At 49.6% G+C, this 21438-nt stretch overlaps 1 protein-coding gene across 2 annotated transcripts in view; it reads left to right on the top strand.

The window, feature by feature from the left end:
* Positions 1-21438, top strand: part of LOC144937846 (steroidogenic factor 1-like) — an 88782-nt gene that overhangs the window by 21733 nt on the left and 45611 nt on the right. Inside the window, exons 1-2 of one of the 2 annotated variants that reach the window (XM_078865364.1) lie at positions 382-505; positions 20906-21024. In XM_078865364.1, the coding sequence (XP_078721490.1) occupies positions 409-505; positions 20906-21024 (216 nt within the window). In that variant the 5' untranslated portion in view covers positions 382-408. Of the gene's footprint in view, positions 1-381; positions 506-20905; positions 21025-21438 lie in introns of those variants that run through there. The other variant, XM_078865365.1, reaches the window with a different exon arrangement.

The following is a 21438-nucleotide window of genomic DNA, read 5'->3' on the forward strand; positions in this document are numbered from 1 at the left end:
CATAATTGTCACCGTCATCGTCGTCATCATCATCCCAGCGCAGCAAAGTGCTGCCACCACCAGCACCACCAGCACCACATCACAATCATCATCGGAGCAACCAATCAGCGTTGTCATCATTGTCCGTGTCATTATCATTAACATCATCATCGTCGTCATCCTCCTCCAAGCGCAGCAAAGTGCCGCCGCACACCAAAGAAAGTTAGACAACGGCCCGGCACTGCCAGCCAGCGGCTGTTCACCTCCAAACTCACTGCGCGCGCGGTCCTTACTCACCATCCTCCTCCTGCACCGCTTCTCTCTGCAAACTCCGGCTTCGCCCACGGCCAATACCCGCGCCGCGTGTCGCCAGCAGTCGTCTCGGACCGCCCGTCTCCGCTGTCTCCGCGAGAGAACAGCCCCCCGGCCATGCTGCCCAAGGCGTCCGATTTGCACTGCGATTTGTTCCCGGTGGGCCGCGCCATGGACTCGCTGCACGGGCACTCGATGGTGGGACACAGAGTCGGTAAGCGGCGGGAGGGAGCGGCGACTGGCTAAGTGACCGAGTGACTGGCCGAGTGACTGACTGCGCGATTGGCTTAGCGGTTGAGTGACTGACTGATTGGCTGAGTGGATAGTTTGAGTTCGCTCAGCTGACTCGAGAGGTGCACATTCACATATATATTTACTCGAATACACACCCACACCGAGATGCACACATACTCGCGCAGAGATACACGCAATGTACATACATACAGTATACGTTCATCCAAAACAGAGATGCACTTACAGGAAGTCTCATTCACTCGCAGATCCACACCCATTCAAACCGAGACGCAAACATACGCAGAGATGCATTCACACACTCACATACAAAGACAACGATCCCCACCGATATACTGAACAGACTGTTGGGCAAAGTGCTTGTTAGCACCTTACGAAGGCCGGGACGGTACACGAGGGGGTGAGTGGCAGAGGTGGGACAAAGTCATTGTTATGCAAGTCCAAGTCGAGTCGCAAGTCATCAAATTCATGACTCGAGTCTGACTCGAGTCCAAGTCACATGACTCGAGTCCACACCTCTGGTGAGTGGCCAGCACCACGCATCGCACCAGGTACTCATTTGAGGCCGAGTCGACCTAGGGGAGGCCCAGGACCGGTTCAGATAATCGTCGCTAGGCGTTGCACTACCGCTCCCCCCCCCCCCCACACGCACAGATACATTCACTCATTCTCACTGGTTCGCCTGACCGCTCGGTCACTGACTAATCTTTACGAACGCTGGAGCGTGCTCGCGCACACGCGTGCACACGTGTGCGCATGTGAATCGTCGCTATTGTAACGCCAGACTATGGGGGGGGGGGGGGGGTAAGACTGTGTTTGAAATACGTTGATGAAACTGTGTGTGTGTGTTACATTATCTCGGTAGAGTAGAGGGAGCGGTGGTGTAGCGGTTAACGCGCTGCGCTACGAACCCGGCGACACGAGATCGATTCTCGTTCACGGCCAACACCGCTGACGATCATCTGAACCGGTCCTGGGACTCCCCTAGGTCGACTCAGTCTCAAATGAGTACCTGGTGCGGTGTGTAAACATCGCCACTGGGGAGACAAAGGCGGCCGGGCGTGGTGCTGGCCACTCACCCCCTCTCGCGTGCTGTCCTGGCCTTCATAGGTGCTCGCTAACAGCACTTGCTCCTTCAGTCTGTTAAGGCTATCCGGGGGATCTTTGTCTTGTCCCTGATCTCCACGCCTGTGAATCGTTAACTCAGTCGGTGTATGGTGCTTAGCGAAGGTTCGATTCTTGACTCCCGCACTCACTCAGATATTCATTCATTCAGGAACGATACCACACTGGCAGAGAGACGCACGCGGACTCACACTCGCTCAGAGGTTCCACTCAGAGAGATGAACGCACTCGGAGACCCCCACACTCAGGGTTGTACATCACCATTAGTATCGTGAGCAGAGTCAGGCTGATCGATGGTCCAGAACTCCACCGATCCACTCCGGCCACTCAACTCACTTACCGGCGGTCAGTCGCCTCCATATCACTCTTCTATCGCTTCTACCATGTTTACCGTTCCCGTGAACTTCACACTCGTTTGATTCCTCCACCCGTCTCGACGACTCGGTTCTACCAGACACCGCCTCCTTCGTCTCATCCACCACACTGTGTTCAACCACCAACACTGCAACATCAGTGACAACAACTCACTCACTCGCTCACTTATTCACTCACCCAGCCACACTCACCGACTCACCACGCTGCAGGTTTACAATCCTTCTATTTACGATTATACTCTCACCTCACACTTCTCCACTTTGGAACCCCCCCCCCCCCCCCTCCTATCTCCATCGTTTATTTTCCCATTGATATAATTGTCCTCCATCCAAGAAACTATTAACTGTGATCTTCTTACATCTTAAATAGTGCTGTGTGCTGTGGGCCGCTTGGCGTTTGGGCCTTTGCCCACGTGCTCAGCAATCGTGACTTCAAAGCGTCATCATTCATCACGTGCATAGCGTCATCATTCATCACGTGCATTGCGTCTTCCACTCGCAATCCTCATCGCTGACCCACCTATACTGGGCATCTGTGAAAAAAAGCTTCATAGCTCATCGGATTCCTCCAGTCTATAATAAACATTCTTATTCCGATTCATTGGCACACACAAGCACACACACGCCGGGCAGATAACATTGCCCCAAAAGTATTTCAAAAAGTACCTGAAAGGAAGGCTTGGGTCTGGTTGCAATTCTCTCTTTTTACATGTAATTTCCAATGGGACAGAATCCTGCACGCACAGGATGTTCACTTTATACACGTGCATGATATTCACATTTCCTCCCCATAAATCTCTGCCTAGGTGAACCCACCGACAAACACGCGCAGCCTCCTAAAGTTATTGCGCGCGCCCCTCTCCAAGACCAAATCACCCACAACACGCGCTCGATCTCGCACGCTAAGCGGGCGTTGAGTCTGGCCAGCGCTTGGATGGTTGGGTGACCACCGCAGGCGGTTGTGCGACGTGCTTGGGCAGCACAGAGGCAGGGCAGCCTCATCAATTGTTGTACCCTACCGCTGTGTCCCCGCGTCTATGCTCAGAGCTTGCATCAGCCTGCGCTGACTGACTACGCCTGGCGAAGCAGAGCTTTGTCAAATAACCCCCCCTGTGATCCGTGGCCCGTGTGTACAGCTTGCACCGGCAGTAATAACAACGATACTTTACCGAAAGAATAATAAGAACGTGACTTTACCGAAAGAACCAAAGAGTAACGATACTGATTCTTATTTACAGCCCTTTGTAAATCCATTTCTGTATGAAGCTCTCCCCAGGCTGTTTTTGACCATACTTCACCACGCTGGTCATTACGAGTAGGTGAAGTGAAAGGGCCCAGGACCGATTCCGTCACCGTTCGCCACTAATATTGATAGCCGGGTTCATGGTGCAGAGAGTGCGTTAACCATTTGCGCCACCGCTCCACCGCAGCCTGCAGTGTGCGCGTGTGTGAGTGTAATTCAAAGTCTTGTCCGTTCCACAAATGAGAAAACAAGAAGTGAGTGGAGTGGGGAAGCCCTCTCTTAAGTGCTCGGTGTGTGTATGGCTTTAGCACGTGCTTCGTGGAACCGTGCCGGAGAACCCCCCTGGGTTAAGGCGCGAATGAGTTGGCATCCGAGCTAATAATGGTGATGTTACCACCACCAGCGGCAACAGCAGCACAGGGAGATTAAATAACAAACAGATGGACGACATCGGATGGGCCGGCTGAGTCCACATTCAGTGGAGGAGGATGGCGACACGTGAAGGCGAGGAGTGGTGGATACGCAGTCAATGGTCGAGACTGGTGACGGCATCGCGGTCAAAGGAGAGGGGTGGAAGGGCATCCGAGAAGACGACCAGAGAGCGGAGATGGTTGGGATGAGATTGGGATGAGATGAGCTTCAGGTGCAGGGGAGTAGAGGGCATCGCTGTGCCGTCAGCGATGCCGACTGTGGGTAGGAGAGGGAGCCGTTCGTCCAGAGGTGGATATGCCACGGCTCACGACGATGATGATGATCGCATGTACACGTTGTGTTAAAGTGTGATGACACGGCCATATGCGTGCTGCACACGTGTATTCTCACGTGTCGGGACGGCAGTGGCTGAGTGACTGATGCGGGATTCTTAACGGCGTTCTGGAAGTGCTACAAGGATTGCATCTGCCACAAATGCAGCGGAATGTATAATTTAAAACGTTTCTACAATATTCACATGTCTACTCGTGGAAATTTTTGCGACATTTCTCGGTAGACTGACGTCATCTTACGGTCTGCATCAGCAGCAGGCCATGCTTTACCACCTGACGACGGACGCTTGTGTTGCGCCCGAAACGTGGTGATTTATTTGAGTTGTTTTCATTCATTTAATTTATTTATTTTACCTACGTGACTTTACCGAAAAAAAACAAAGAGTATGAATCCTTGCAGTCACGAAAGCTTCAAATCTAGAGTCATCCTACGGTTTGAAATTTCTACCGGGCTCGTAGCAAACCCGATTTTTGTTGGTTGTTTTACAATTGCGTCATCAGTGAGTTCGCCCCCCCATTCGTTGCGACTGTAAAGTCGCAATGAAGCGGCGAAACCCGCTGCTAATGCGGTCGCCGCTTGTAAGCGCATTATACGACTACGATACTGTGCAGTGTACACGCACGGTGCGATACGCGTGCGTGCTGTCCACATTGAAGGCACGCACGTGTGTAGAGTTTGGTGGTTAGCGAGCTGCGCTACGAACCCGGCTAGCCGAGTTCGATTCCTGCTCACGGCCAACAGCGGTAACGATTGTCTGAACCGTTCATGGGCCTCCCCTAGGTTGACTCAGCCTCAAATTTGAATTCTAGATTTGAAGCTTTCGTGACTGCAAGGATTCATACTCTTAGTTCTTTCGGTAAAGTCACGTAGGTAAAAAAATTAAATGAAAATTTATAAAAATAAAACAATAAAATCACGACGTTTCGGAGGCAACACAAGTCTCCGTCATCAGGTGGGACCGTCACAGCATCAAGTGATGCAGCAAATCTGGCTGTGACGGTCCCACCTGATGACGGAGACTTGTGTTGCCTCCGAAACGTCGTGATTTTATTGTTTTATTTTTATTTTATTTTTTTACTCAAATTTGAATTTGGTGTGCCGTGTAAACATCACGACTGGGGAGACAAAGGCGGCCGGGTGTGGTGCTGGCCACCCACCCCCGCGTGTGCCGTGCCGGCCTTGGCCCAATAGTTTGTTCAGGCTATACGGGGGATCTTTGTCTTTGTGTTTTTTTGTATATACAAAGACACATATATAACGCAATTAAAAATTTAAACCGCGTTTCATTATAAGTCGTTGCTCAGCACAGTACAGGGCCTTTTCGCTATGTTATTGCACCTGGGAATGGATGCCATTGCCAAGGGGATGGTAGATGTGGGGGTGAGTGGTTGTGTGTGTGGTGTGTGTTGATGCGGGGTGGGTGAGTGGTGGTGTGTGGTGTGTGTGGTGAGTGGTGGGTGAGTGGTGGTGTGTGTGGTGTGTGTTGATGCGGGGTGGGTGAGTGGTGGTGTGTGGTGTGTGTGGTGAGTGGTGGGTGAGTGGTGGTGTGTGTGGTTTGTGGTCAGTGGTGGGTGAGTGGTGGGTGAGTGGTGAGTGGTGGTGAATGTGTGGTGTGTGTTGATACGGGGTGAGTGGTGGTGAATGTGTGGTGTGTGTTGATGCGGGGTGAGTGGTGGTATTGGGGTGAGCGAGGGTGGGTTAAGTGATGGTGAATGTGTGCTGGCATTGACGTGGTGGGGTTTGGCGGTGTGATATGGGGTGAGTAGTTGGCGGTGTTCTGGTGAGTGCCTGGTGTGGAGGCTAACCCACATGTTTCTGGCGTTGTGGTAGTTGCGGGTACAATGGTGGTGTGGTTTGAGTTGTTGGTGGAATGCCTGGTGGTTTGGGATGAGACATGGTTTTTGGAATTCCGTGGTGTTAGGTGAGTGCTAACATGAAGTGAATCATGGTGTTGGGTGAGTGATGGTGAGTGGGCGTGGGGGCGGTATTGTTATTGTGTGAGTGCTATTGTTGTATGCGTGGGTGTGTCGGGGTGGGCTGAGTGACGGTGGAAGGTAAGTGGTGGTGGCAGTGTGCGGGACGCTTCCGTAATGCTGGCTGTGTCACATGAACTGGGTCGGGGATTGGCATTGTGTGTTGTTCTTCGCGTCGAAAACCCTTTCAGACACAGTGGCTTAATGCGCGTGTCGGTGTTTATCCGTGCACCCTCACTTTCACCCTAAATACACGGCAATCACTCCTAATCCGGGATTTCTGAAACGCCAGTCTCTCCGGGACATACACCACCACCACCGCTGCAACCACGAGGGCAGGTTTCAATATTGACTAACCATCGGGTGCGTGCAGCGTGCAACATAATGCTCTTTCTCATTGCGCTTGTACAGAATTGATGAATGTGAAAAGTAGAACCCGAGAGGAATCCTCTTCTTAGGTTTTTTTTCCTCAACATTCCGAGAGGAATGTTGAGGTTTAAACGCTAAACCACAAATATTGTTTAAAGTAACTCTTTTTCCCAAAGTTGGTTCCATAGTTGGCTGCGTAGGTGACTGGTTGTGAAGTTGGTTGCGTAATTGTTTATGCAGTATGGTGGTTGTGTTGCTTAGTGAACGTGTAGTTATCTAGTTGTGAAGTTTGTTGTGTAATTGGTTGCGTAGAAAGGTGGTTGTGTTGTTGGTCATGGAGTTGAGTGCACGGTTGTGGTTGGATGGAATCCGAATATGAACCAATACCACATCTCTGCAATCGTCATATCATCATCATCCCAACAGCCACAATGAAGTCCACGCAGTCCACTCATTGCGCGTGACAGGTGTGTGTATACATTGTGCTCCCAAATTAATCACACGCGGTGTTAGCCATCAATAAATTCGCACGTGGGCAGATTACACATTCAGTCAAGGCTTTAACTGAGCCCACCACTGTAATCGAGATACGCGGTAATTACAAGAGGGGCGTTGTTCGATGAGATTCTAGACTCGTTAGGACGCGGGCTAAGAAGCCACGTTGTACGGCATCGAGTGGCTTGTGGGGAGTGGTGTGACTCAAGAGAGAGAGAGAGACGCCCGCGATACCGTGCCCATCACGAATACAATTGCAATCTCGCCGCATGTTTGCATTGCGAAGATGGAGCGGTGGCGCAGCGGTGAGCGCACCCCATCTGTGGCGAGTGCTATCTGAACCGTGCGTTTTGCTGACCAGCGTGGTGAAGTATGGTCAAACAAGCCCCCATGACCGAAAAGGCATTAGGGAGGCATTTATCCAGCAGTGGATTGACAAAGGGCTGTAAAATGCTTATGATATAGGTGAGAGGGAGGGAAACTGCATCCGTACATATGGCAGGGTTGCGGTTTTTGGCGCTGATGATGATGATGTTGCAGCTTCAGCTGATGGTGGTTGGTCGTGATGGTAGTTCCCGTCACATACATCTGGGCCCCCCACAGTCTGGCAGACTGCCCCCCCCCTTCCCCAACTGCATAGCAAAGTTTATTAACTGCAGTGGAGTCCATCACTAAAAAGGATGTGTCCATTGTAAAGAGTGTGGCCTTGCAGTGCATTAAACTCGCAGGCACACTTATGCAAGCTGTGGTGTGTGTGGGGAGCGGTGGCGCAGCGGTTAGCGCGCTGCGCTACGAACTTTGCCAGCGGGTATCGATTCCCGCTCAGGGCCAACAGCAGTGGCAATTATCTGAACTGGTCCTGGGCCTCCCCCGAGGTCGACTTGGCCTCTACTGGACATCGGTGAAAAAGAGCTGTGTAGCTCATCATCGGATCCCCCCCCCCCCTATTCCCTTAGCATAAATACATCTTCTTATTCTGATTCTCAAATGAGTACCTTGTGCGGTGGGTAAATAGCGCCGCTGGGGAGACAAAGGCGGCCGGGCGTGGTGTTGGCCACCCATCCCCTCGTGTGCCCTCGCGGCCTTCATAGGTGCTCGCGAACAGCACTTGCTCCCACTGTCTGTTTACGGGCGACACGGGGAGGATCTTTGTCTTTGTGCAGCTGCGTGCGGCGGCGTGACTTCCAGTGTCCGACGCGGTGGAAGTCTCAGTTCTGAACTAAATATACACACGGCCGCATACCCGCACATCCCCATATGCCTACTGTATGTCCATATCATAGCCAATTTTATCAACATAAATACGGCGCAAACGTTGAGGACGGACATTGGCGTTGTGTTAATTATGCCGCGCGAAGGCCACGCTGGGGAGGTTGGTCGTGGCGTGATGTGATGGCCCTGGTGCAAGGGGTGAAATGAGGGCCGGGTGCTTGTGGGTCTGTGGATCTCTGTGCAAGTCTGTGGGTCTCTATCTAAGTCTGTGGTTGTGTAAGTCTGTGGATCTCTGTGCAAGTCTGTGGGTTTCTGTGCAAGTCTGTGGGTCTCTATGTAAGTCTGTGGGTCTCTATGTAAGTCTGGTTGTGTAAGTCTGTGGATCTCTGTGTAAGTCTGTGGGTCTCTATGTAAGCTTGTTAATCTCTGTGCAAGTCTGTGGGCCTCTATGTAAGTATGTCGGTTTCTGTGTAAGTCTGTGGGTCTCTATGTAAGTCTGTGGTTGTGTAAGTCTGTGGATCTCTGTGTAAGTCTGTGAGTCTCTATGTAAGCTTGTTAATCTCTGTGCAAGTCTGTGGGTCTCTATGTAAGTATGTAGGTTTCTGTGTAAGTCTGTGGGTTTCTGTGTAAGTCCAGTGGTGAAGTGTCGAAGAGATGCCGGGTAGGGAATGACCTCGCCAGACGCGACCTGTCGATCATAGGTTTGTAAATATACCAATTTATTCTGCTGGATGGTACAGGGTCTGGATTTAAGTGTGTGTGTAAACCTTGTGTGTGTGTTCGTGTGTGTTGGCTGAGTGGCGCTGTGGTTAGCGCGCCGCTCTACGAACCCGGCCATCCGAGTTCGATTCCCGCCTACGACCAATAACAGTGGCGTATATTTGAACCTTTCATGGGCATCGCCTAGGTCGACTCAGCCTCAAATGAGTAAGTGGTGCTGCGTGTAAACATTGCCACTGTGGAGCCAAAGACGGCCGGTCGTGGTGTTGTGGCCACCGGCCTTCATAGGTGCTCGCTGACATCACTTGCCTCAACAGTCTGTTCCAGGCTACACGGGGCATCTTTATCTTTGTTGGCTGGGCGGTGGAGAGGCGCGTCACTCTGTGTGTACACGGCTCCTCGTGTCTGCTCCGCTGCCTCGGCGCTGCTCGCCGTGTTATCTCAGCTCTTGACGCCGCCACGTAGCGTAGCGGCCTGGACACACACACACACGGCTTGGACACACACACACACACACTTGTTGCGCAACCACTAACAACCACCACCACCACGACCACCACTAGCAATGCAACGACGAGAAACACAATCACGAGCCACAACCACGAGCGACACAACCACCACCATAACATTCACGAGGCAACAACAAAAAACGACACTGGAACTAACAAACAATCACAACCACCACCTCCAAAAACAATGGGACGTGCCAACAAGGCAGCTTGTTTCAAACGCGTCTCGTCAAGATGTTGGAAGACCAGAACTGCGCGGGGTCGCTCTAGGAAAAAAAAAGTTTTATAGCGGCGTGTGAGGCTAATGCGAGGAACAGGGCAGACTTAATGAAACCCGCTCTATCCCATGCTGGGTAATGGGTCCGAGCTGACAGTGAAACCCAGTCGGCAAATTTTGACTTGATACTTTCGTGACTGCAGTAATTCATATTCTTGGTTCTTTTGGTAAAGTCACGTCGATAGAAAATAGAAAATAATAAAATAATTTTTTAAATAAAAAAACTAAAAAGAAAATAAATGTAAAATAACAAAAGGAAAAAAAACCCAGTGGGTTTTTTTATTCTTAACTGTATTTGTATTATTTGTATTCCCAGTAGGCAAGTTACTCGGGCAAGCTATAGGTGGACGGGTAGTAAGTTAGTAGTAGGTCAGGCAGGAGGAGAAGGGGCAGTGGATGCGGGAGGAAGGTGCGGGCGTTAGGGGAGGGGGGGTGGAGAGGAGGGAGGGGGGCTGCCCCCACTGGCCTGGGTCGTGGGACTCACAGCTCTGTGTCCCAAGGGACAGCTGTCTTTGCCGGCCGCTCTGTCGTGGCGGGGCAAGTGGCGACTGGAGTGGGTCTTCTATCGACCCAGGGAGTACAGCGGCTCACGCTATACTCTTTTCCGCAAGAGAGCCCGAGAGAGAGTGTTACAGGGTGGAGAGAGAGGAGGGGCGGGGGGTCCGGGGGGTGAATGTAGAGATGTACAGAGGCTGAGGAAAATGGGCAAAAGGGGTTTGAGAGTAACCTGGGTCCATGTGCGATGCAGATGCACCGCACTGCACTGAGGTTGGTGGCGATAATTTCTCTCGAGAGTCGGAAGCAATTGGAGCTGTGCGCTTTCACATCTCGACTGAAAACTCATTTCTTCAGAACTGATTTTCGTGTTTAGTTTGTTGGCGTTCCCACGCAACCTCCGATGAGCACGGTTGGTTACGTACGATGCGAAAGAAGTTCAACAGAGTGCATAATTCTAATAGTAGGGGGAGCGGTGATGCAGTTGTGAACGTATTGCGATATTAATTCGGCTAGCCAAGGTTCCATTACCGGCTACAGCTAACAACGCAAAGATCTGTCAAAACTTGAACCCTCCCCGCCTCCCCGTACGCACGCGGACTTTTTACCCCCCCCCCCCCCACCTGCGTACGTACGCATAACGCACCCCCCCCCCCCCGAATCCCATAGAATGGCTGATATTTAATCCACGCAGAAACGATCAAGGATTAATAACATTAACGTGTTTAAGCAAACAGATAATCCACCCCGGCTACATTAAATAATTAAGTTGCGTACCCTGGCCACTTATTTTTCTGAGCTGCGTGATAGGTGGCACACTAGTGACACCTCTCCCACAATCCCACCTCTCCCGGCAGGACTTGTTTGACAGCTGGAGACACTGAACTGTGGCTCATTTGAAGGCCAATATAGACAAGTTATTATCGAGGCTTCACCCCCCAGCCCCCCGGTTCCTATGCGTACATTGTCAGTAGACCCCCCATACGCAAGGGTACGCATTTGGGTTAACCCCCCTTCCATGCGTTCGTACTCAATGGATGGCCCCAAACCCGCTCTACCCAAACCGCTTATCATCAACCCGCACTGACCAGCGTGGTGAAGTAATTAGAACATCACACGGTGCGCGTGAAGTTTCAGTGCGTGAGGTTCTCTCCGTTTCATATCGAACATGCGAATCGCTGACGACCGTATTCTCCCGAAGCTAAACGCACACCCCCCCCCCCCAGTCAGCCCTGGATTTTAAAGCAAATGTTTTGGGGTGCGTTTTAAAAATCCCGTAATTGTGTGTACGCGTGTGTGTGTGTGTGTGAGTGAGACCAGATTTGCGTAGCTTTATTGATGCCTGGTACAATTAGGGGTGCGTATTACTTAGAGGCGCGTCCTATAATGTCAGGAGAATAGGTAAATAAAGGTCGACAATAAAGGACTCGCATCATAAGGGGCACAGAAGTTAATAATTATAACATTTGTGCCATAAATATAATAATCGTTCTTACACAACAAATCCGTGCTATGTATACACTATAGATGTACCTATTTAATGTTCGTATATAATAAGCCCCCCATTGATCTTGTAATTGCATTGCCATTGAATCTCAGTTTGAAAGTAAAAAAGAAATAGGCATAGGATCGGTGTATTAGAGGTGTTAAACTACTTTTGCTGTTCCAACTTACTCAGCCTCATGCTGCTGGCTTCATGTCACAAAAGCGACGCATCACGCTCATGCATTCGTTTTCTGACAGAGTAGTTAACACTCAAAGAGGCATTTTCAAAAGTAGCTGTAAACTGGTGACAGGTCTGTGTAGCATAGTGTTAAAAAGCTTATTTTACGTGTATGCAATTTGTATGTGGGGACCGGTGGCGCAGTGGTTAACGCACTGCGTTACAATTCCATGGACACACTCACAACCAATAACAGTGGCGAATGTTGGAACCGACCCTGGGCCTCCCCTAGGTCGACTCAGCCTTTAATTAGTACCTGATATTAGTAAAATAATATCATCATACCCCCACCCACCCCTCGTGTGCCGTGCCGGGCTTCATGAAGTGCTCGCGAACAGCACTTGCCCCAACAGTTTGGTAAAAGGCTATACGGGGGATCTTTGCCTTTGCATGCAGGCCAGTATAAAGGGGATCGGTTAATAGCACTTGCCACATGCAGTCTGCATGGCTATACAGAAGTGGAAACTTTGTCTTTGTTATGGAGTGTAATGAATATGCATGCGACATGTCGCGTATTATGTAATACTTTGTGTCGGCCTTGATCGTATGGGTTTATTTCAGTTGTGATGAAGGCCCATCGTGCAGAGAGACGACACTTACCAATACCATCTGTTAAAGCAGCAGTATGTGTTTATTAGTACTGCAAAAATGTCAAAACTGGTCCATAATATGCTTGCTTAAACAAATATTGCTGCTGGTTAACACGAAGTCTGAAAGGCCGCTATTTACACGGACGAACATCCGTTTAATTTGTTTTGCTGATATATTTAAGTCGTATTTATTTAAGCGAACAACGTTACGTTTTTATATACGTATACAATTGCAGTGTATACAATTTGAATGTGTGGTTTTGACATTCAAATGCACGCTGGCAATGCCTATACAGTCATACAACATATACTGTATAGACTGTAGTGAAAGCGAGTGTAATTATCGTGACAGATGCACAAATGTTAGACTTGTACACACTGCAGTACATACACTCTATAGACTGCACATTCTTTGCTATATATATTTTGAAACGATACAAAATGTATTACATACTGTCAAACTGGTGTGTGCGCACACACCACAGTATCCTAAGCCGGTCAGATGCGTGTATGTATATATACACACACACACACGTGGCTATGTACACATTTTCTATGTGGTTGCATTCATGCGTTAATACGTAGTCAATATGCACTGCAGTGTATTTTATCGAAGTGGGGATGGCATAAATTGCGATGTACATTTTTCTCTATCAGTCTATGAACAAAAATAACCCCCCAACAAGTCAACAACACCGCCTTTAAAACGTATAAAATATTCGACGTTTCGGGCATCAGCCCTTCTTTTAAGCACTTAAAAGCAGCTTTTGAGCTTTCCTGAGCACTGTTTTGCCAGCATCGTTTTTATTAAGTGGGCAGATCCTCCGGGCAGGTTTTAACTTTTCTAAATATGATCATAATCTACAATATGCTAACGTTAACATGCACATACTGTCATAAGCTAACAGGTCTACATGTGTACGCATGTGCACGCGCGTTTACATTCATACGCGTTTAATAATAAAATAAATAAGTTTACAGCCCCTTTTTGAATCCACTGTTGGATAAGGACGTCCGGATAACATTGTCGGTCAAAAGCTGTTGTTGCATTTGACCATACTTCACCACGCTGGTCAATGGCGGTTGGTGACGTTTACATTTCTATGCATTTGTTAAAAACGAGCTCATACATACGCGTATGTGTGTACAGTCTATACGTCGGTCTGTATTGTACTTGTATACACAGTATATATGCGTATACGTTCATAATTATGTAGTATACATACAGTATATGTATACTGTCATATAGATATTGTAGTTCACTAATAACCACATCGGCACCTGATCTCGGGATGCAGCAGATTCTTAATCTCTGCGTTCGCAAGTCGAGGCCATCCGGTCTACGTGTAGACTCTCTGTAACTCTCTCACCACGAGATCCCAGCATCTCACCGTGCGCGGGGTAGTTTCAAAGCTCGCCTTAAACTAAAAGTTGTACAGCGTACGGTCGGTCGACACGCTGCCGTGCGTCCACCCCTTCTCAGCGCCTTGGGCAAACAGCTCTCAGCAATCGATTGTATTATTTCGTAAATTTTTTGTACTTTATAAGTTGCACGAGATTGTTGCGCCGAGCGCGTTTGGTCCGGCGCCTTGAGATCCTCTATTAATGTCGCGCGTCATACATAGAGACATCATTCTGATTATATTGTGTGGGCGGAGGGGGTGGCGGCTCCATCCAGCAGTGGATTGAGAAAAGTCTCCGTTGCTTTCGCGAGGATGCGATACGGCCACGTGCGCAGCGGTGGTTCAAACTAAATAAATAAACGAAGACTTACTTACGGCCACCTTTCCAATCGTATGTGTCCCTCTGCGTACGAGCAACATACACGTAACGTCGTTTTGTTTACACATTCCGTCATCGAACGGCTGCACGGTATTTTCCGAGTGACGTATAACGTGTACTTTAATTCACCTTTATTTAACCAGATAAAGAAGCAAATAAGTCAGAAAAAATAAATCACCACACACACAATACGAAATAGTACAATTACAATATGAAACATTAAAAACAAGTCCAATGCCATTTTCTTCTATCACAGCTTTGAAATCAGACGGTGATAGCCTCTTCTCCACTTTCAAAATCCTTTGTAATTCATTGCAGGACCGAGGAGCATGATAGGACAATTTTTGTTTCCACATTTTCGTCGTTGCCCTAGGAACTGTTGAAGAGAGAACTTACTGAGAACGAAGGCTGTATTCTTGTGATGTATATCTATATTTTAGCAGCCATTGCTTTTTTTTAATACAAGGAAGAATTGTTAAACCGGTCTCGACTATTATTTGTCTCATCAGCAGTGCCAAGCCAGGCCTGCTGCTTGAACGCACGCTGTTTGAACTGGCCCGATGTGCTCAGGGCAAAATGAGGACGTTCCTCTCGGCTCGAAACGGGGCCTAACCTGCTTCAATGCAAAACAAACCAAAAACAACTGTAACGCAATAACGGCAAGGATCAGGCGTTCCGTCTGCCTATTTGATCACTTCAATTCTCTGCACCACGGACGCTCAATGATCATTACGTCTCTCTTGGTTACCGATTCTAATGACTCATCCCCCCCTCCCCCCACTTAATTGTTATTTATATACCCACGTTGCCCACCAGCCCCCACCCACCCTGCTTAATGCATTGTTAAAGGCTTTGGCCAGCGTGCCACGGAATAATATAGAGTGTCTGCGGCGACACGTATATCACGAGCACACGCATTGTCCCCATTGTGTCGCGGCCAAATGTATGGGGCTCGCGGGTTGCTTTCAGCCACCACAGAATAGGGACCCCGCGAGCCACTCTCTACTGCTGCCCTACAGCGGCACATTCTCTCTCTCCCCGTCAGTTTCCGTCGGCCGTACGTGCGCGTGTCTGTCCCCCGAGGTCGACTCAGCCTCAAATGAGTGTAAAACGTCGCCACTGGGGAGACAAAGGCGGCCTGCGCTGTGCGTGGTGCTGGCCACCCAACCCCCTCGTGTGCTGCGCGGGCGTTCGTAGGTGCTACTCGCTAACAGCACTTGTTCCAACAGTCTGTTTACGGCTATATGGGGGACCTTTGTCTTTGTTCGTGCCGCGGCCACGCCGCCTCTGTTGTGTGACGGGCAGGCCTTAACACGTACTCGCAAACAGCACTTGCCCCAACAGTCGATGTAGGCCACACGGGGGACCGTTGTATTTATAAATATACACGCATACTACCAATCTTTACCCCTCTAGTATACGAAAGGAAATAGAAAGTAATCATCAGCCATGACCAACCCACTGCTGGAATGAAGGATTCCGCACGCGGTTATTGGTCGTGGGAGATGTTGTTTGACCATACTTCACCTTGCTGGTCAAGGGGGTGGGCGGGTGGGGGAGTGTTTCATCACCGGTTATAACTATCTCTCTCCACTGATGGCAATTGAGGTCTATAACGCAGACCGCTAACCGCTGCGCCACCGCTCCATCCGTTCAACACGTAGGCGCATAGGATCTTTTTCGTGTCGAGTATTCCCCAGATGAATGTTTCCCCACCCACGTGGATTTGTCACGTTCGTTGTAATGTTCACTTCGCGTCGGGGGTTGTCGCACTGCGCAATGCGATGCACCTCTCTTGACCGACGTTCGAGTCGCGGCTAACATCGGCTGGCAGGTAAAGTCTAAACCGGTGCTTGGGGTTTACCGTTAGCCTTCGCCCGCCTGCATCGAGCAGCCGTGGTGAAGTATGGTCAAACAACCCCCAGGAATGACACGGCTTCGGTAGAGGACTTAATCCAGCAGTGGGTTGACGAAGGGCTGGACATCTATGAAATAGAGCTTCATAGCTCATCGGATTCTTGCAGTATGAATACATATTCTGCTTCTGAATTATTGTGCGCTTTGTTTAAATATTTTAAATGTTGCGAACATCCACTACTTTTCGGGACGTTTCACATTTTAATCTCGTACACAGTTGCCAAGAAAATCTGCACGGTTGTGAAGCGTTTGGGAATAAAATTATCGGTACGCGATAGTTGTGCGTAATAAAGTAAACCAATGTAACGGAATACTTCCTTGGTGGCGCGGCGAGCCCACTGGACTTACAAGCCCAGAGTTTGAATCTTGACTTAAAGCTTTCGTGACTGCAGGGATTCATATTCTTTGGGTCTTTCGGTAAAGTCACAGATAGCTTCTTTTTTCTTTGAACCTATCTCCGTGATTTTACCGATTTCTACCGAACGACCCAAAGAATATGAAAGCCAGAGAGTTCGCCTCTGGGTCTACCCACGGCGGTATGAACGGGCGTACAAATAGAGAGTGGGTCCCTCCCATCTCGTCCAAGACATCTGGTGGTCGTGACAACATCGGCCAAGATACTGCAGCTCTCGAGACTCTCCCTGGAGTGCTCTCTCGTATGGAGGTCCGTCCATCAACAGTGTCATAAGCAAGCATCTGCAGGGCTGCACATTCATTTATACACCCTTGGATACCAACACATTAATTTAAAAAAACTGTAAAACTATAGAAACTATTTATTTTAGCAGGTAAGGTCCATCTTCTTGGTTCTTTCGGTAAAGTCACGTAGAAGGGAAATAATAAAATAATAAAAATAAAACATAATAAAATACAATTCTTATGTTTTTTTTCCCTTCTACGTGACTTTACCGAAAGAACCAAGAAGATGAATGCCTGCAGTCACGAAAGCTTTAAATCAGGTAAGGCCCATTGAGCTATGTAGCTAATTTTTCAGAAGTGACCTGGCTCTCACAAATTACAGCCCAACGAAGCGGCTTGTCACGTGGAGATTTATAGCAGCCAAAAACTCTGAACGCACGATTGTAAATGGGGAGGGAAAAACCGGAGAAAAATCCACGCTAGCACGAGGAGAGAGAACATGCAAACTCAACATATACAGCAGGCGTCAGGGTTGGGATCGAACCCACGACCTCCTGTATACCAGGCGAGGTAGTTAATATCTCCTAGCCACCCCGGCGCCCCACGGTGGCTAGGAGATGTTCGTGTGGAGATATGAACCTGCGATGTGAATTATTTACATCGCAGTGGATTGATCACGGCTGATGACGATGATGTGGAGTTACGGAGAATACCCATAACGCTGCCCACTAGAAATAACCACTCGTCCGAGGCTCTATTAACCCTAATAACGTTTTTTTTCACTTAGATTGCGTCAATATAAATGTATCGTTAATCCATCACCACCCGACACAGCCAATTAGTAAGGTTTGTCACGTGACTGCAGGGATTCATCTTCTTGGTTCTTTCGGTAGAGTCACGTAGAAGGGAAATAATAAAATAATAAAAATAAACATAATAAAATAAAATTCTCACGACGTTTCGGCCACAACGCAATCAGCCGTCCTCAGGTGAAGAACAGGGCTGTCGGAAAGACAGCGTCCGAAATAATAAAAAAATAAAAATAAAACATAATAAAATAAAAGTCTCACGACGTTTCGCCCGCTGTCTTTCCGACAGCCCTGTTCTTCACCTGAGAACGGCTGCTTGCATTGTGGCCGAAACGTCGTGAGAATTTTATTTTTATAATTTTATTTTTTCCCTTCTACGTGACTTCACCGAAAGAACCAAGAATATGAATTAAGTACTACTTCAGCACGCACCGGTGTGTTGGAGAGTACACCCACGACATTTGCAATCTGAGTACGACGTGTCGCTGGTGATTACATCCGGCTTCATCAGGCGATTTGCCAGAATTGTGCCCAGTGAAGGTTCTTCATCACAAATGCGGCTGCTGCTGCGTCTCCTCCTCCGCGCCGCGCGAGTGTTTGCCGAGCAAACACGCCGGCGGACAGGTTGATAAGCCAACACTTGGCATTTTCCCCCGCAGTGTCAGTTCTTCCACCAGGGAAAGTTGACACGTGTTACTGGCTGCCTCAAACCCACACACCTCCCCACCCCCCGTAACTTCCTCCCAATCAGCCGAATCTCCGACGAAAAGTTCAATACGTGCACAGAGTGACTTGTTTACACGGTGCCCAGGCACCACATTTTAACAGCTAAATTGTGCACACCACTGCCAGCGGAAGCTCCTCCGGCTAGAGGGACAGAGTTGTAGAGAAGCCCTCTCGAGGGCACAGTTGGTCAGCACTCCCACGTTGACCAACAGACATCTTAGAGAGGGAGTGGGAGTACTCAAATATCGTACACCCACCCACTCGTGACTTGCCGACTCACCGCCGATGGACACATCTAACCGGCGATCTCTGGATTGTAAGTCCAGGCGTGGTCACGAATACTCCACCGTGGCAGCTTGTGGTACATAGCTAGACAAGGTGGTGGTGGTGGTGGTGTGGTGGTGCATCGCGCTGTGAACCCGGCGGGCGATCTGAGCTCGGTTTATATTGAGTATTTGCCTTCGATAAATGTCCACGCAATGACGAGCCACTTCGGTGAGCTATCATTTTGCGATAGCGAAGGTCGTTTTTGAAAAGGAGCCACGTGGATCAGTGGGGGGGGGGGGGGGGCTTACACCTGGTTAAAATAATAAACATCTCTTCGTTTATTGTTTAAGTTCCTGGCCACGGCGCAGATAAGTGGCGAGCGATATTCGAACAGGTTGTTTGGCCTCACCGTAGCCAACCCGCACCGACGTGGTGAAGTATGGTCAAACAGCGCCGTCGGGGAGGTAGTCACATGCGGATACACGGAGCGTTTTTGCCCTCAGCCGCCCCTGATGAGGTTAATGGCAGGTCACCGAGGCACGCGTTGATAATTTAAAAGTGCTGACCACGTGGAGGAGGAGGGGGGTGGGAGGGGGGGTGTGCAACTCGTCACACGGTTGTTTGCGGTCAGAGTTATTCTTTTACAAAAATTGCCCATGCTATCTCGGAGTCCCAAAAACCCGTGCGGTCAGGCACTTCCCATATTTACCAAGTTTCGGTTGATACGCTGAAACTGGATGGGAGTGTTGCTGGGGAATTGGGGGGGGGGGGGGCTCTGATGGGAGATGGGCGGGGGGGGGGTTACCCGGGAGAGAGAGAGAGTGGGTTGGGATTTGGGCCGGTGAGTGATGGTAATGTGAGAAATATCACCGCAATTAAACCATCTAGTCCCTCCCGCCACCCCTCCCCGACTGTCTCCCCTTCCTCTGATCTTCTCCCTCCGTGCCAGATCCCACGGGATTAGTCTTCACCACCAACTCGCACCTTCGTAGAGCCTCTTCGTCGAAGCCATGGCCCCTGCAGAAGTGTAGTCGTTCACGACGAAGGAGGCGTTATCGTAGCCACTCCACGCTGCCACTCCTCAACCACCTCGATGCAAAAATTGTCGCTGATGCTCCCCAGAAATATCGGCCACACAAAATAAGTTAAAGTCACGATCATCGTCGTCATCGTGATTATGATCATCGTCATCATCAACCCTCCCGCAGCGCTCTTCTGCGCGTTACTTTGAACCAACGCACCCTGTATGTGGCCATTCCGCAGGGCTCTAGGATGCTAAGCAGGTTTGAGCCTGGTTGGGATTCAGCGCTACTCGCATTGGATACTGCCTGAAAGTTGGCAGGCATTTGTAGCCTTGAGTAGCGAGGCAGTCAGGCGATTGCAGCGCAACAAATGATATTTGAATCTGTCTGGGCAGAGAATTGAGTGTTTATGCTGTTCTATAAGTGTTCTGGGTTTTCCCAGGGTAGTCCGGATTACTTCCCACTCCAAGCCAAACTCTCATTGAATGGAACTGGCCAACACATCCCAGTTTAGCACAGAACCCTGCTGACATAAACAAAAAAAGTCCTGAAACTCCGTAAGACCTTTCTAAGGATCAAATATAGGCACGTGGCATGTGTTGGATATGTAAATAATGACCCTGTGAAATCTGCAAACTATGCCACGAGTGAGTGAGTCAGGCCCAGAGTTTGTGAGTCTGAGTAAGCGTTGATTGTATCATAATTATTATAACCATGGTTAGGCTATCAGGGTAGCAGCGCTTTGGTGGTTTATCTGTTGCGCTGCACTATGAACCCAGCCACCTGAGTTCAATTCCCAGCCGAGGTTGCCATCAGTGTCGCAAGACACCTGAACCGATCCTAGTCTCGCCCCCTTAAGCAACCCGCACCGACCAGCGTGGTGAAGTATGGTCCAAACAACCCCCGCGACCGACGCAACGTAGCCACACATTCATCCAGCAGTCGATTAACAAAGGAGAATTATTATCACGTGTTTTTTACACGTGCTCAACTTTGAGAATATTTCTCAACACTACATCGGTATGTCGACACGTGCGCGCGCGTGTGTGTTTATCTTTGTGGTGTAGAGTCGTGCAAGCGCACCTAGCCTGCCACTTGGGAGTCTGTGTGTGTGTGTCTGTGTGTTTATGTACGCGCGTGTGAGTGTGTCAGTCCGAAATGAGTACCTTGGGGGAGACAAAGGCGGCCGGCCACTCCCACAACCCCCCTCGAACGCAATCGCCCGGGACTCAGCAGGCCCTCGCCAACCGCGGCACTTGCCCCAACAGTCTAATAATGCAGGCTACCTGGGGGATCTTCGCCTCTGTGTTTGCGTGCGCGCCCCACGCAGGCGAGGGGCACAAGGTGCGCGAGTTTCCCTACGAGGAGGAGCTGGACGAGCTGTGCCCGGTGTGCGGGGACAAAGTGTCGGGGTACCACTACGGCCTGCTCACCTGCGAGAGCTGCAAGGTGCGCACACACACCTGGACACCTGCGTGGGCCTCTACAGGGCGGCCCGTCCACCTGTATACACTGACACAGCACACCTACAGCCTGCACGACACACACCTGGACACCTGTGTGGGTCTCCACAGGGCGGCCCCTCCACCTGTATACACTTATATTACACACCTGTACCCTCTAGAACACACCAGTACCCACTGATTTAAGTAGCTTTACAAGCCATCACAACATATTATTGTGTACACGCAACAGTTTCTATGAAACACCTGTGACAGTGTCTATTGTGTACCTGTGAGAGTCTCAATGATACGTCTGTACCACCCGTGTCAGTCTATGGTCTCTACAAACATGCCTAGGCACCCGTATGCACCGATAAAGCAGACCCATGGCATCTGTGAAACACCTGTGACCATTGGCTAA

Source organism: Lampetra fluviatilis, chromosome 20 (assembly GCF_964198595.1).
Source record: "Lampetra fluviatilis chromosome 20, kcLamFluv1.1, whole genome shotgun sequence".
NCBI classification, from domain to species: domain Eukaryota; kingdom Metazoa; phylum Chordata; class Hyperoartia; order Petromyzontiformes; family Petromyzontidae; genus Lampetra; species Lampetra fluviatilis.